This window comes from Callithrix jacchus, chromosome 19 (genome assembly GCF_049354715.1).
Source record: "Callithrix jacchus isolate 240 chromosome 19, calJac240_pri, whole genome shotgun sequence".
In the NCBI taxonomy this organism is placed as follows: Eukaryota; Metazoa; Chordata; class Mammalia; order Primates; family Cebidae; genus Callithrix; species Callithrix jacchus.
The window spans coordinates 4,973,570-4,990,485 of NC_133520.1; the positions used below are offsets into that span (position 1 = coordinate 4,973,570).

Below are 16,916 nucleotides of genomic sequence, written 5' to 3' on the forward strand. Positions count from 1 at the left end.
GATTTTGGATATTTGGATTAGGGATGCTCAACTGGTTATCTAAATATTCTAAAATCCGAAATGTTCTGAAATATGAGACACTTCTGGTCCCAAGTGTTTCATATAGGTGGTACTCAACCTGTAGCTGTTAAGTGGTACCTCATTGTTTTAAGTAATACTTACTTCCCTGCATGTCTTTGTATTTATATTGTCTTGTGGGATTTGTCACTTATATCTTCTGCTCTTAAATATGCTTTAGAGTTTATTGTTATATTGATTAATGTTCTCTTTGTGGTTCCTACTATAAACAATGATGTTCCTGATTTCTAAGTTCAGAGGAAGTTAGCATTTTAATTTGTATGTGGTCACCAAGAAGGGCTGATCTAATACTTTTTCTACCTGGGCAAGAACAAGTACACACTGTTACCAGCTAAGCAAGATGCCACGAGCCTTTTCAGATGTCCCAGCAATTTGTTGTCCTTGTAATAGGGGTAAATCTGTAACAGCTGTTTTGTTTTGACCTGATTATTGCTGCACTCGTTATGATGAAAACAGTTTACCTCAAAAGTTGGCAGGATTATAACTTGATTTAATGAGAATAGTCAGATTTCTCATAACAGCTTCCCAGAGGCTTTAACTCTAGGGAACCCCATTTTGCTTGCTTCCTTATGGGAAAGGAGCTAATGAAGTCATCTTATTTTCTTGAGAATATGGTATTTAAAAAACATACAGTGTCAGGAGAAGGCATTTTGGAAGTAAAGTTATGACAGATAATTTAAAAACATTAGTTCTTTATGCTTACTATTAATTTATGCCTGTTTGCTGAAACCTCACCTACCTCAGGTCATGATCATCCTTTTCATTTCTGAATTTCCATTTTTCCCAAATTCTCATTGATGTAATAGAGTATTAAATTGTTCTCTTTTGTATTTTTATATGTATATAAATATATATTTTTATATTTAAAAAAAATTTGAGACAGGGTTTCACTCTGATGTCCACGTTGGCATGAAGTGGTGGGATCACAGCTCACTGCAGCCTTGACCTCCTGGACTCAGGTGATCTTCCCACCCCAGCCTCCCAGGTAGCTGGGACTATAGGTATGTGCTACCACTCTTGGCTAATTTTTTGTAGAGACAGGGTTTTATCATGTTACCCTGGCTGGTCTGGTCTCAAATTCCTGGGCTCAAGTGATCCCCCTGCCTTGGCCTCTCAAAGTGCTGGGATTTTAGGTGTGAGCCACCAGGCCTGGCCTGAGAGATTTTTGTATTTCTCATATACTAAGCATACAGTGGGCTTTTTTTTTAAGGTGTTATATTCATAACATATTTTTTAAAAAGGTGTTGTATACCATAAATTTCACTCATATAAAATGTACAATTCAGTGGTTTTTAGTATATTCACAAGGTTGTGCTACTATCACCAGTAATTCTAGAACATTTTCATTGCCCCAGAAAGAAACCCCATGCTTTTAGCAGTTACTCCCTACTCCCTCTCTCCTCGGCCCATGGCAATTATTCATCCACTTTTTGTCTGTATAGATTTACATATTCTAGACATTTCATACACATGGAATTATATGCTATGTGGTCTTTGATGTCTGGCCTCTGTCACTTAGCATGTTTTCAAGGTTTATCCATGCTGTAGTGTGTATCAGTACCTCATTCCTTTTGATGGCTGAATAATATTCCATTCTAATATAGTGGACTTTCTTTCTTCCTTTTTTTTTGTTTTGAGATGGAGTCATAGTCATGCTCTGTCGCCCAGGCTGGAGTGCAGGGGCGTAATCTCAGCTCACTGTAACCTCTGCCTCCAGGGTTGAAGTGATTCTCTTGCCTCAGCCTCCCGAGTAGCTGGGATTACAGATGCAAGCCACCACGTCCAGCTAATTTTTGTATTTTTTAGTAGAGGCAGGGTTTCATCATGTTGGCCAGGCTGGAACTCCTGACCTCCTCGGCCTCCCAGAGTGCTGGAATTACAGGCATGAGCCACTGTATCAGGCCTATATGGTGGACTTCTAAGATATGCTTCTTAATTGCTTATTTTTAATCATTCCTGACTAAAGTTGAGGCAAGATAGTGACCTAAGAAAAGCACTCGCGACAGATACTTGCCTTCCATATCTCACAGTAAGGATCCAGGGATACTTGCCTTCCGTATCTCGCAGTAAGGATCCAGGGATACTTGCCTTCCGTATCTCACAGTAAGGATCCAGGGATACTTGCCTTCCGTATCTCACAGTAAGGATCCAGGGATACTTGCCTTCCGTATCTCACAGTAAGGATCCAGGGATACTTGCCTTCCGTATCTCACAGTAAGGATCTAGGGAAGGCACAATGTGTGTGACTAAAAACGTTTATCTTATTTTCATCATTGATTGCTTAAAAAATCCATTTTATTGTGCAAGTGGTACATTCTAGAAAATTTAAGCATAGGTAAGTTTCTAAAACTTCACTTAGTCACCCCACCACCAGGGCATAGCTGCTGTTAGTTTGGTGAATATCGTTTCAGGCTTTTTTCTGTGCCTGTAGATGGTATGCATAATAGGGTACAGTGAGCACTGTTTTATAACAAAACAAACATGTATAACTGAAATATTTTTAAGTTTCATGTTTTGTTCATTGCCTTAAAAAATATTTTGGTATTAGATGCAGGAAACTGCTTAGATTTACCAGTTTTATTTTTTATCTTTAAAAATTGTGGATTCTAGGCCAGAATTGTTTTCTGAAGGACGTAGTTGATAGAGTAGCCTAAAATTTCTTTTCTAAGTAAAAATTTCAACATGCTGATAAAAACTCCTTCACCAAAATGAAACAAATGAATTCATTTTGTTTTTTTATTAGTCAGAAAATTCAATTACTTTTTGAATAATTCTTTTATTTTGTAATACAGTAAATTTGTAAAACACAGATAAAAGGGCAGTAGCAGTATAAAGAACATGTGTGCCTGCATTTTTTCATGTTAACATGATAGGCTAGTGAGACCAGCCTCTCTTTTGATTATTTTTCAATTTTTTTTGTTTTTCCAAGTAAAGGAAGGAAAAGGAAATTGATATATGTTGGAAAAGATAACTTTTATAACTTGAGGACATACTTATGTCATTAGTTTCATCAGCACCATTTTCTCTCTCTACTAGGTCATTCCTGTCAATTAAAATGATCTCTAAAAACTTTCATCTTGAGATAAAAGCAGAACACTCCTTTGACCCTGTGTCTCCTTCCCTAGATGGCCCCATTTTCTCTGCCTTCGGTTAGGGCAGAACACGCTGGAAGAACTAGTTGTCGGTACTGTGCCTCTGCTTCCTTCCCTCAGGCCCTTATCCCCGTGACTCAGTGCTGCTGGTCAAGGCAGTCAGCAGCCTCCATCTTGCTAAATCTGATTGTACGCTTTTGCATCTTCCTCCCTCACACACTTTCTTCGCTTGGTTTCTGGTGTCCCACAGTCTTCTGGACTACTTCCTGTCTTTTTTGGTGGCTCTTTCTCAGGCTCCTCTGATGGATCCTTGTCCTCCGCTTGGCACATTCTTCTCCCAGCTGGCTGTGTCCTCGCTTCCTTTAGATGGTTGCTGGGTTGCTCAGGAGCCCTCTGACTGCATAGTATGGAGAAGAGGGCTCCCGTGGCTGGGTGTCTTTTGTTTGCCCCTCAGCATTCACTTTTCACCTTCCTCCCCCCTGCTGCATCAGCCGCTTCCCTTGCCATCTGGCATGCAGTTGGGTTTGTCCAGTGGGGAGTAGTGGGTGGACATGAGAGGGAGGGATTCAGGTTGAGGGGTTTATTTTTTTGGCTTCCTCCCTGTAGTCTGTGTCCTCCATACAGCTTTCTTTCTCTCTCTTTGAATTTTGTACTATGTGTTGTAAACGTTTACTAGGTACCACAGTTAAAAGTCAACATTTTTACAGCAGCCTACAAGGTTGTGCATGATCTGGCCCCCATTTCCTTCTAATCCCCCTCGCTCTGTGCTCTACCCGCATCCTCTTTGCTGTCCATCAGACACACCAGGCATGTTCCCACCGTACTTGCGGTTTAGCAAATATTATTTCTACATTGGAACAGAGACCATACAGTAGATGATCTATAAATACTGAATGAATGAAAATCGTGTTGAAACAGAAGTAGAATGACTATAGCAGGATGTAAGCTGAAGAAATGAGAGGATACACACTCTCACGTGAGAGTATATAGCTGTGCTATGCACTACATGCCATACCGTTTACCTGCAGCAAAACTGACCGTGAACTAAATCAGAGGTAAGATGATGGATTGTGGGCAGAATGTTACTGTAAAAGGCAAAGCTAGAGGCAGTGACACACGTGGCACTGTGTGGTCCAGATTCAGGAGAGTCTTGACCTGTATACTCTTGAGGAAGGGGCTGGATCTTGGTTTTGCCATTTAATAGCTGTGTGACCTGGGCGAGTGACTTAAATCCCTCTGTGCTTCAGTGTCTTCATCTGTAAAACGAAATTACATTTACAGGATTTAATACTTAGTGTGTGTTTGTTACATACCAGGCGCAGTTCTAGGTGCTGAGGATACAACACTGAGCAAAGACAGAACCTTTGTGTGAGCTTACATTCAAGTAGGAAAGGCAGATAATGAAAATGAGTTAAATAAATATAACATGGCATGCTAGTGACTGTGCTAAGGAGGGAAGTAAGCAGAAGAGTGGGCTAAGGGGTGTGTGTGTGTGTGGTTTTGGAATTCTAGGTGGGGTTGCTAGGTAAGGCTTCACTGAGAGGGTGACATCTGAGTAAAGGCGTGACAGAGATGAGGAAGTGACAGTTAGCTGGTATACAAAGAAGGGCATTCCAAATAGAAGAACAGCAAGTACAGAGACTCCCAGGTGGGAACATGCCTGATGTGTCTGATGAGCAGCAGAGAGGACGTGGGTGGAGCAAAGAGTGAGGGGAATTAGAAGGAAATGGGGGCCAGATCATGCGTGACCTTGTAGGCTACTGTAAAAATGTTGACTTTTACTGTGGTACCTAGTAAACCTTTACTATATAATAAATTTTGGGGAACTTTATTTTAAAAAAAGTAATTTAATTAATTTTAAGTTCCAGGATACATGTGCAGGCTGTACACGTTCCTTACATAGGTAAACACATGGTTGTTAGGGAACTTAAAGACTCATTTTGAAGATGAGGAGGCTGAGTTTCCGAGATGTGACATTACTTACCGAAGGTAGGCTAACTAATTATGAGGAAATCTGGAGTTTGAACCAGAGCCCCTGCCTGAGAATCGACAGAAATATGTTGCTGGCCCAGCATCGCGAACTGCAGTACAGTTACGAAAATCACCACTGAGCTGATCTCCATACATGACAGGTGGAAATGAGGTCAACTCATATACTTACTATTCATTCCATTGTTAACCCTGTGGGAAAAGTCACTATAAATAGAACACATCTGTCATCATTCTTATTTTTAATTATACTTCTAAATAAATGAAGCTGTTGGTTTTCCAGAAGGTAAAAGATCAGATTGCTGTTAAATCTGGGTAACTGTGGTTAAATGGAGCATTTCCTAATATTTTCTTTCTATAAAGGATAGGTTAAAGAATAAAGGATAGATCAGAAGAACAGAACTGTGCCCTGACCTTCTCATTTCAGTAGACAAGTGGATCACTTATCTGAGTCTTTTTCTTCATTTATAAAGAGAAAATAACACCTCCTGTTTATCTGACAGTTGATGTAAGTTTATGAGATAATGTGTCTGAAAGATGAAGTTTACAGAGATAAGTTGCTATCTCAAATAATACGCTTTTATTTGCTGATGGGGTGTGTGTTTAGATATTCTCTGTATTTCCAGTATTTCTGTAACTTAACGCCTCTAAGCCTCATATTTACAATGAAAAGTTACTATTTTTGAAGTGATAAACTTCAAGGAAAGTTTTGGCGTTGATAGGGAGTATGGCGAAGTAGTATTTAATGCTAAAGTGTACATTATTTGTCTCCACCGAATATGCTGTATACTTTGGGAGCAACATACGAGTGTAATTCTGTGCTTTGTTAATCTTTGTTTGTTTTTCAATGATTTAGTCAAGGATTTATGATTTTTGTGTAATAATTTTGAGTGCTGTCTTGTTGGCTAAGTTGAAGCCTAGAACTATGTACTTTTATTTTATGTAGTCAGAATGTGAAAAACCTGAGATAATTAGCTTGAAAGCTTCTGAGATCATACTGGGAAAGTCTACAGGGTTTTTCTTCCATGAGAAAAATTGTTCCGACGGTGTTCACTGTTTTAATTTTTCTGTTACACATGTTCATGTGAGTTAACAGCTTTCGTTGCAGAATGTGGAGACTTGGACTGGCTTGAGTGCAAGGGGTCACTCTTTCTGTCATGCATATCTCCTTTTACTCTGACCAAATCTAGAGGCACCGAGTCAGATGTCTTAGCCAGTTTCCAATCATAGTCCCTAATCAGGCGCTGCCTTTTTGCAAATAACATCTTAGTGCAGCTTTCTCCATTTTGGGCAATGGGCAGAGACATGTAAGCTGGAAGGGGAGTTGTATGACTGTTGGCAGGATTTCTGACTGCTGTATGAGGTCCTCATGTTGTGGTCATAGTGTATATCCTAATTATTTTGCTTTTTTGCAGTCTTAAAACCCAAACTTTTCCCAGTGCTTAGCATAGTTTCATTAGTGGTTTTAAAAAACGAAACTTGTCTGTCAAGTTTATGTTCCATAGCTTATGCATTCTCTTTCTGTGATTGGAATTATTTTCACAGGATATATTCTCACTGCGAGGTAACTCTTTCAGATTATTCTTATTTTTTAATCCTGATACATGTTGATTTGTATGGAGTTAGGTACTCATTGAATTGAGTAAACACAGAGGCTTACTAATTTGGGTCACCATCAAAAACTTGTTTCACTTAGTTTCTTCAGCACTGGAAATTAACAAAATATTTTTTGTAATTTAGTAGATGTGAAAACTTTGATTTCTTAGTAGCAGTATTTTTAAGGTACAGGGTCTTTTTTTACTAGGAGAAAGATTAAGATTGTTTTTTGTTTTTTTTAAAGTCAAGTTCTTACCCAGGCTGGAGGGCAGTGGTGCAATCACTTCTCGCTATAGCTGCGACCTCCTGGGCTCAAAGCAGTCTTCCACCATCAGCTTCCCAAGTAGCCAGGGACCATAGGGATGTGCCACCATGCCTGGCTGATTTTCTTTTAATTTTTGGTAGAAATGGAGTCTTGCTTCATTGCTCAGACTGATTTTAAACTCCTGGACTCACGTGATCTTCCCACGTTGGCCTCTCAGAGTGCTGGCATTACAAGTGTAGGCTACTACACTCAGCCTATAGTGAGTTTTAAATTTAAACTTTCTGTTGGTCTCAGCGTTTATATACCAGGTCAGGTAGGTGTTAGCATAACAGTTGCTCGTTTCTACTTCTATTTTGCTAATGAAATCTTATACTTCAAAGTAGGTATTTAACTTTCTTAAAATGTTTTAGAAGTAGGTAATATATGCACATTGTATAAAGATCAGGCTTTCACAGAGCTTTCCCAAACTCTGTCTCCTAGTTCCCATCCCCCTCCCACTTCAGAAGCAGCATGTTATGTTCTTATGTGTCCTTCCAAAAAGAGACTGCAAAAATAAGTATATATGGATGAGGTCCTCTAGTCAACCTTTATAGGATTGACAGGAAGATACATTTGTAGTGTGGGTCCGGCATATATAAGTATTTGGTAAGCAACATGAATAAAACTGGCAAAAACAGATTTAATTTGAACTGGTGTAAAGGTATTCCGGGGTTGCCAAAGGTTCTAGAGCTACTGCCCATGGTAGGGGTTCCAGGTCTTGCTCAACCCCCGATCCACACCTCACCTTTGGCCAGGTGTCAGCCAGACTGCTCTGCTGTACGTTTGCACTTCCAATTGAGATTTTGTTTGGAGAAAGGAATTTAAGGTGAATACCACATTATGCAGGCAGTACCAGTCAGTAACTGTGAGTTTCTCTTTTAATTTTTAGATGTTTCTTACTGTGTATCTCAGTAACAATGAGCAGCACTTCACAGAAGTTCCAGTTACTCCAGAAACAGTCTGCAGAGACGTGGTGGATCTGTGCAAAGAACCCGGCGAGAGTGATTGCCATTTGGCTGAAGTGTGGTGTGGCTCTGGTGAGAGATCCTGACAGCCTTGTGCTTTGGTTCTTCTGTCTTTTATTAATGTTGGTTTGTAGACATGATGCTCTGCGAACGCTCATGTTTCTCCAAGGAGAAACTGTAGAGTAGCATGCCCAGCAGAATATAGTGTTCCTGATCCAGCTTTGGTGTGCTACATGAAGACTTTTTGTTGTTTTCTTTTTCTGCAATAAAATGGAGACAGCACAATATAAAATATAAAAGGTCATCTGGGATGTTGCGGTCCAGTGGCTGATGCTCAGCAGTGTCTTTGTATTGTGTAAGCTTTATTCAGTTAGAAACTCGAGGCATCCGAATTGGTTTGCCCGCTCTGTTTTTGTAGGTTTTTAGAGAAAACTGCTCAGAGTTGAGGAGCCATAGTGGCAGACCGCAGTGGTGAACTCATGGGCATTATTGTAAGCCTTGAAATCAATCCCTCTGTATGGTTCTTTGGAACTCTACAATGGGATAGCCTGGTTTCTTTTGGGCTCCATAGGAGTTGGTAGATGTGGGAGTAATTTTTCATCATTTCTGCCTTGTTCCTACACAGACTGGGTGAACTCCTACTGGTTTCCTTTTTCACCTCCGGGGATGCCAAATGTCCCCAGAGCAAGTTACACACTGTGTTAATTGAGTTCATGCCATTCATGATAGCTAATGTCAGCTGAGCCCCCACTTCTTTTCAGGCAAGTCCTTTTATTCATCTTTGGTTGACTTTTCTACAGGTGGATGTTCTAGAAAGTAGGTCTTCTGCAGTCTCTCCAAATTACTTTCTTTTTCCATAGGAACCAGATTAGAACAATCACATGAAGAAGCCCAAAGGATCTTTTGAAAATGAAAATTAGATAATTTCACTTTCCTGCTTAAAACTAGCAACTTCTCATCCACTTCGAAAAAAATTCAAACTTTTTTTTTTTTTTTTTGAGACAGTCTCGCTCTGTCGCCAGGCTGGAGTGCAGTGGCATGATCTCAGTTCACTGCAACCTCCACCTCCCTGGTTCGAGCGATTTTCCTGACTCAGCCCATTGAGTAGCTGGGACTACAGGTACGTGCCACCATGCCCAGCTAATTTTTGTATTTTTAGTGGAGAAGGGGTTTCACCATGTTGGCCAGGCTGGTCTCAAACTCCTGACCTCAGGTGATTTGCCTGCCTTGTCTTCCCAAAGTGCTGGGATTACAGGAATGAGCCACCGTGCCCAGCCAAAATCCAAACTTTTTTTTGTTAGGTTGTGAAGTCCTGTAGATTCTTTGTCTTTGCTGTCAACTGGTACTATTTTCCTCTCTGCTCCTTCTGCAGCTTTAAAAGTATTTTCTGAATATGCAAAGCTCGTTCCCACCTTGGAGAAATTGGTGACAGCAATTCCCACTGTTTGTACTGATCTCTCTCCAGATACTGTCATTGTTGATTCCTTCTGGGTTTCAACTAAAATGTTACCTCCTTAGAGAGGCTTTTTCTGAGCACCCTGCTAAAAGCAGCCATGAAGTTAGTTCTCAGTTATATCATCCTGATGTAATTCTCTGCCGAAGGCACGTCACTCTGACTGTGTGTGTGTTTATTAGTTTATTACTCCTTTTATCCTGAAAGCCCAGACACAGGCACTAGAATGTACACTGTTTAAGAGTAGAGACCTTGTTTATCTTGTTCACTGCTGTATCCTCCGGCTCAAGGGGAGTGCCTTGTACCTGGTGGGTGCTCAATAAATATTTACTGAATGAGGAAATGAACTTCTAACTGCTCCTGGTAACCCCCGTGCATTCAGCAAATTACCTTGCTTTATCCTTCACTGAGATAATTGAAACTCTCTATTGTGTTCTTCCTCAGTTTTCTTACTCTGTACCTCACATTCCCTGCGTGTGCCTCCCTTTTCTTCTCGTTTTCATGGAGGAGGAAGTGTTCTTACTTTGCCAGGGCTGTACTCTGTTCCTTGACACTTTTGTTCCCACCTATTCCAATTTAGTATCTTGCTCATTTTAATTTAATAACCTTTACTACATGATGATGATACGTAAAGGATTTTCTGTTTTACAACTTAATTAAAAAAATTTTTGGCCGGATGTGGTGGCTCACACCTGTAATCCCAGCACTTTGGGAGGCTGAGGAGGGTTGAACACCTGAGGTTAGGAGTTTGAGACCACCCTGGCCAACATGTTGAAACCCTGTCTCTACTAAAATAAAATAAAAAAATTAGCTGGGCATGTTGGTGGGCATCTGTAATCCCAGCTACTCGGGAGGCTGAGGCAGAAGAATCCCTTGAATTTGGGAGGCGGAGGATGCAATGAGCCGAAATCGTGCCATTGCACTCCAACCTGGGCCAACAGAGCAAGACTCTGTCTCAAAAATAACCCCCACATTTTAATGACAACACTGGTATATGTTCTAGGTTTGTTTGTTTCTGTCTCTCTCTCTCTTTTTTTCTGAGATGGAGTCTTGTTCTGTTACCAGGCTGGAGTGCAGTGGTGCAATCACGGCTTGCTCTAACCTCTGCCTCCTGGGTTCAAGCAGTTCTCATGCCGCAGCCTCCCGAGTAGCTGGGATTGCATGCACGCGCTACCACACCCAGCTAATTTTTTTTTGTATTTTTAGTAGAGATGGGGTTTCACATGTTGGCCAGACTGGTCTCCTACTCCTGACCTTGTGATCCACACGCCTGGGCCTCCCAAAATGCTGGGATTATAGGCGTGAGACACCATGCCCAGCCTCTAGTTTTTAAAAAAGGAAATAATATAAACAGAATGGATGTCTCTCTCCTAAGTGAGTCCCCTGATCTCTTGATGTAATCACTTTACGATTTTAGCCAGATAATTTGTCAGACCTTTTCTCTGTATTTATAAGTAACTGAAGAAATGTTTTTGTGTTTCTCTGATATTTTTATGTAAACAGTAACATACATATCAGTGTCCTCCAGTTTACTGTTTTATCTTACAACATAGCTTGTAGATATTTTCTTTTCAGTTTAGTATATGTAAATCTGTATTTTATTTTATTTTTTTTTTGGAGATGGAGTCTCACTCCGTTGCTCCATCTTGACTCACTGCCACCTCTGTCTCCTGGGTTCAAGTGATTCTGCTGCCTCAGCCCCCTGAGTAGTTGGAATTACAGGTGCCCACCACCACACCTGGGTGAGTTTTGTAGTTTTAGTAGAGACAGAGTTTCACCGTGACGGCCAGTTTGGTCTCAAACTCCTGACCTGAAGTGATTCTCCTGCCTCGGCCTCCTAAAGTGCTGGGATTACAGACATGAGCCACTGTATTATTTTTAAATTATCACATAATTTCCCTCAGTATGCATAAACTACAATTGAGCCAACAATTGCTTTATTTATAAACATTAAATTAAATTAATTATCTCTTTTTAATAAGTGCTGCAGTAAAAATCCTTTTGGGAGCCTCTTCTGATCCTGTGCAGGCATTTCTCTAGAGGGTAGAAATGAAATTCTTTGGTTAAAAGTTCACACATTTTTAAACTTTTCAAAAAAAAAAAAAAAGTTTTCTTTTTCTTCTCCTCTTCTTTCTTCTTCCCTCCCCCCCAACCATGAGCCTGCCATCTCAGCTTCCTTACTAGTTGGGATTACAGATATGTGCCACCATACCCAGCTAATTTTTGTAAGAATGGGTTTTGCCATGTTGCCCAGGCTGGTCTTGAACTCCTGGGCTTAAGTGATCCTCCAGCCTTGGCCTCCCTAAGTGCTGGGATTATAGGTGTGTGCCACTGTGCCTGTCCAGGTCACACTTTTTTTTTTATTATTGTGTATATTTAAGGTGTACAACATGATGTTATGGGATACATATAGGTAGTAAACAGGTTACTATCATGAACCAAATTAACATAAAGGCTCACACATTTGAAAATGTAATATATATTGACAGATTTTCTTCTGCAAAGGTTATGTCCGTTCATACCTTTTCCAGTTATCTCTAGATGTGCTCCTCATCAACAGTTATTTTAACTTTTACTAAACTGATAGCTGAAAACTTGACTTTCTGTTTAAATTTTCATATTTCTGATTTCAAGTGAGATTGCCTGTTTTTTTCATTTGTTTATTGGCCATTTGGCTTTTTATTTTTTGAAATTGTTTCTTTATATCCTTTGCTCATGTTTACTCTGGCGTTTTCCCTTCCCTCTTGATTTGTAGGCATTTAAAAACTATTCGGGATCTCAGGCCTATTTTTGTGTTACTAAAAAAATTCCTTATTTCAAAACTGTAAATGTCTTTCCCTATTACTTAAGTCTCTACGTGTTAAGCCTTTCTTCTCCTCTCCTGTCCTCCTGATTTCCTTTTCCATTTTCTCACTACCCACTCGCGTATTTGCTTAGTGAACATTTCTTGGATGCCTGTTAATGTGCTAGGGACCACACTTGATGGAGAAGGATACAGAGATGAAAGCTGCCTTCAGGTGTCTTAGAGGGCACAAAGAGAAACGAGTATCCACAGACATTTATAATACATCATGGTGGTTGCAGTAATAGATGTGTTTCATCTGCAGGAGAAAAGGGTGGTGGGGGCGGGGAGATGATGAATGCTAGGAATGGTGTGTTCAGAGTCACATAGGCAGGAATGCTCTGGCAAGGAGATTACAGTCATGTGTCACTTGATGGGGATGTGTGCTGAGAAATTTGTCATTAACTGATTTTGTTATGTGAACATCATAGTGTACTTACACAAATCTGGATGGTAGCGCCTACTACACACCGAGGCTATATAGTATGTAGCCTATTGCTCCTAGGCTACAAAGCTATACAGCATGTATTGAATACTACAGGCAATTGTAACACAGTGCAGTGCATGCCCGTAGGTGTGGTTGGCGCCCGGGTGTTAGTAGGGAGCTTTGAGAACCTTTGAGGGTCTGTTTCAGTTTATGTAGGCCTATGCCTGATTTTTTGCCATCATAGGGCCGTCAGAATGTTAGCCTAGAGCTTGTGAGAAGGTCCGTATCTTTCTGGGGCAGTCCATTGTGGACTTGAGTTCTCTCTCTGCTCCTGGAACCTGGAGATTTTACTTCTTTTGAGTACAGCTTGTGTGTGTGTATTTTGTAAGGGTGGGTAGAACGGCTACTCAGAATTTCTTTTGGAGGGTTTCTCTCAAACCCATTTTGGGGGGGGTCTTAGAACATGTGTGGTTTATAAAAGGAGATTATCTTTGTCAACTCAGTATGTTATGTTACTGGAAGTAGAACAAGAACTGCACTTTGTTGCAGCCAAGCAGATTAAGTTCAGGCTTGGTACACCAAATTGGCTGCTGAATGCTTGTCTGCTCTGCTCTCTGCCCATGTTTATTTAAGGTGCTGAGATAGTGTCCCTGATTACTGATAAATGTGGTGAGTTTTTGTAGGCTATTTCAACATTCTTATATTTAAAAATTATGTTGACATTACTGGAGTTTCGTTGATTTTAAGTAGTTGCCTCCACAAACAGTACATCTTGTTTTTATATCCAGATCCCTTGAGATTGGAATATTTTTTTTTAGGACAGCTGGAGATAAATTGTTTCTCCTGAAGCTTCTATTTTTACTAGGCATTTAGGTGTGCCCTTCTTTTTGTTTCCAGAATAATTCTGACATGGGTATTCTCACTGGAAGAGGGGCAAATATAGATACATTTTTGCAGCTGTAATGATGTATAGTTTGCATGAAGGTTAGATGGTGAATCATATGTTTATTTTTCTTTTACCTGAAAATAATGTGGTTTCTACTCATTTGCTTTAGAACGTCCAGTTGCGGATAATGAGCGAATGTTTGATGTTCTTCAACGATTTGGAAGTCAGAGGAATGAAGTTCGCTTCTTCCTTCGTCATGAACGCCCCCCTGGCAGGGACCTTGGTAGGTAGTGCTCTGTGAATCATGAGAGATATTTAAGTTTTATTTTGTGCACTGGAGTAGCTGGGAATAGTAGGTGGCACATGACGAGAAGCCAGGTAATTTGAGAGGTGAAGGAGAGGTTAGGAAGATGAAACAGTGGAGATAGGCTGTGGATGGGGGAGAAGTTTGACCATAGTTTTTTAATGCAGGTGGGAAGGAGTCATTAGAGTGGGAGATTGAAACTCTAAGAAAGGGAATACTTGCTAGGGCAGGGTCCCTGATTAGGTACTTCCACAGCCCTGAGGCAGAAAGTCCTCTTAGACAAGAGGAAGGATCCCTCTTCCATAATAACAGGACAGAAATAACACTGTGGCAGTGTGGCTAAATATGTGCATTTTGTGGGAGTAGAGGGATTTCTCATCTAAAAACATTTGTTTTCTCTGAGCTAGTAGTGGTGATGGAGGTGGGTGGGAAGTTTGAGCTGTTTTGGAAATTAGGAGAGAGGGCTTACTAGGGAAGCCAGACTGCTGGGAACCCTTGAGACCAGTTGAGATTAGAGACCTTGAGACCATAAGTGATTTTTCTCTGGTGGTGGTCTATAGCCCAGGTGGGTTGTAAGAAGAGAAGACAACAGAAAGGTTTCTAGACAGATTCTTTCTAGACAATTGTCTAGAAAACCCAAGGGTTCTAGACAATTGTCTAGAAAACCCAAGGTTTCTAGACAAATTCGATGGAAGGCCAGTGGAACAGGGGAGAAGAGTGCATTGGTGGGTGGTATTTCAGCTGGGTGGGGAAGAAGTGAATACAGGAGGGGCTGTGAGGAAAAGTAGACGAGTTAAGAGGCTGCTAGTCTCAGTTAAATGAAAGAATAGATGTCATGAGAGGAAATGAGTAGACAGGCAGATTGAAAGGAAATAGTGGTCAAAAGCAGAATGTTTGAATTGAAAATTTCAGAGGTAGAGGGCTTCTAGTGTTGTGGTTTCAGATGAGGCCCTGAAATGAGCCTGAATTAGAGTGGAGCTAGAACTGAGGCTCGCATTTGGGTGGTAACGTCATCCAGAATGAAACAGGACTTGGAGGGGGAGAGAACAAGGGAGTCAACTGGTCACATTCTTGGTGACCAGGGATTGTGACCAGAGTTTATTGATGACTGCAAGGGGGGAATGGAGAGTGTGGGTGGGAAGCAGCAGTAGACACTCGGGACACAGCCATCCCTGTGACCTAGTGGGTCTTGGAAGATGTGGGAGAATATGAGCAGCTTCAGAGTTGACATCTGTGGGGAAGTTCTGTTCTCAGTGAGTAGCTGCAGATTGAAGCAGGATTGCTCTGTATTTCTAAAAATGCTGAGATTTCATTGAAGAATGGAAAGTTGAGGCTACTTTGTTTGACCTCGGTTTATAATTTTTGGGAGTAAGAGTGTAAATTAGCTGGGTATGGTGGTGTGTGCCTGTCATCTCAGCTACTTGGGAGACCGAGGCAGCAGAATCGCTTGAACCACGGAGGTAGAGGTTGCAGTGAGTAGAGATTGTGCCTTTGCACTCCAGCCTGGGCAAAGAGCGAGACTCCATCTCAAGGAAGAAAAAAGAATGTAGCAGATGTTGATTATTGCACATTATAAAAGCTCAGTTTTGGCTGGGTGCAGTGGCTGATGCCTATGATCCCATCACATTGGGAGGCTGAGGTGAGTGGATCACTTGAGCTCAGGAGTTTGAGACCAGCCTGGCCAACATGGTGAAACCCTGTCTTTACTACTCTACTAAAAAAAAAAAAAAAAAATACAAAAATTAGCTGGGCGTGGTGGTGTGCACCTGTAATCCCAGCCGCTTGAGAGGCTGAGGCAGAAGAATCGCTTGATCCCCGGAGGTGGAGGTTGCAATGAGCCAAGATCGCACCATTTGCACTCCAGTCTGGGCAACAAAGTGAGACTCCATCTCCAAAAAAAAGCACAGTTTTATTAACTGTTGCTTTAACACAAGTGTCTGTATGGTACCTGACCACTAGGAATGATTAAATTTAGAGTATGGGTTAGCTGAGGGGCAGAATTGACTTAGCTTGGCCCCTTCTACCCTGTAGATGAGAAATGCTGTTACATCAGGGGTTAAGTGACTTGTCAGAGGCCACACACGTAGAGGCAGAGCCAGGAGTGGAACCTGAATCACCTCAGCCAAGCTACCTGGTTGCCTTTCAGTATCACTGGTGTCTGTAATTTTATTTTAGGTAAACATTTTTTTTTCTTTTTTGTTGTTTTATATTGGCATTTGCGTCTTATTTTTATTTTGTTCTTTATTTACATCACATACATCCTTTTCTAATTAGTTGAATTTTACTCATCCATCTACCTGTTCAAATATCTTGCTGTATAGTACTGGATAAATTATTAAATAGTCCCTCAATAGTACAATATGCAGTTTCAGTGTGTCTGTAATGTGAGAAATATAATCTGAAGATAAAGGAGCTGTTTTCACATTGTCACAAAACACCAGTGCCACATAGTGTTGAAACTGGGATAAAACAGGATTGTTTTTCAATCTCCTTTATTAAGGTGTTAACTTACTCTTTTTGGTCTAGACCTCTCAAATAAGGATTAGGAGACTGTCACCATATTTCTTTTTCCAATTTAAGTAGGACCTATGACCCGGAATTTATGTGAAATTATGTTTAAAGCTCTTGTTTTTTACTTTAATTATGTAACTGATTATGCAAAAGAGAAACTAGTTAAGGGCTCTCTTTAAGACAGCAAAGAAAGCAGTTATTCTGAGATTATAGAAGCTTCTTTTTTTTTTTTTTCAGAAATATTGTGACACGTTACCTGAACTATTTTGTCAGAGAATTGAGCTGCATTTAAAAAATAAAGCTGATTGCATTAGAGTTAGGTGTAAGTGTGATACTTGGCTCTGAAGGTAGACATGTTTATTTATTTGTTTATTAGCAATGGGAATTTGTGCTAAGATTCCTTGACAGTTATAATAGACACTTGAGTCAAAAAAAATTTTAATCTTAAATTTCTTGGGAGTTAATTTGA

At 40.5% G+C, this 16,916-nt stretch overlaps 1 protein-coding gene across 9 annotated transcripts in view; it reads left to right on the plus strand.

Moving 5' to 3' along the window:
- The window catches only part of TP53BP2 (tumor protein p53 binding protein 2), a 67,665-nt gene that overhangs the window by 16,332 nt on the left and 34,417 nt on the right, over positions 1 to 16,916 (plus strand). For 5 of the 9 annotated variants that reach the window (XM_078356444.1, XM_078356445.1, XM_008985152.6 and 2 more), the window contains 2 exons: positions 7,949 to 8,096; positions 13,802 to 13,915. In XM_078356444.1, the coding sequence (XP_078212570.1) occupies positions 7,949 to 8,096; positions 13,802 to 13,915 (262 nt within the window). The remainder of the gene's footprint in view (positions 1 to 7,948; positions 8,097 to 13,801; positions 13,916 to 16,916) is intronic. The other 4 variants (XM_035281511.3, XM_054248170.2, XM_035281508.3 and 1 more) reach the window with 2 other exon arrangements.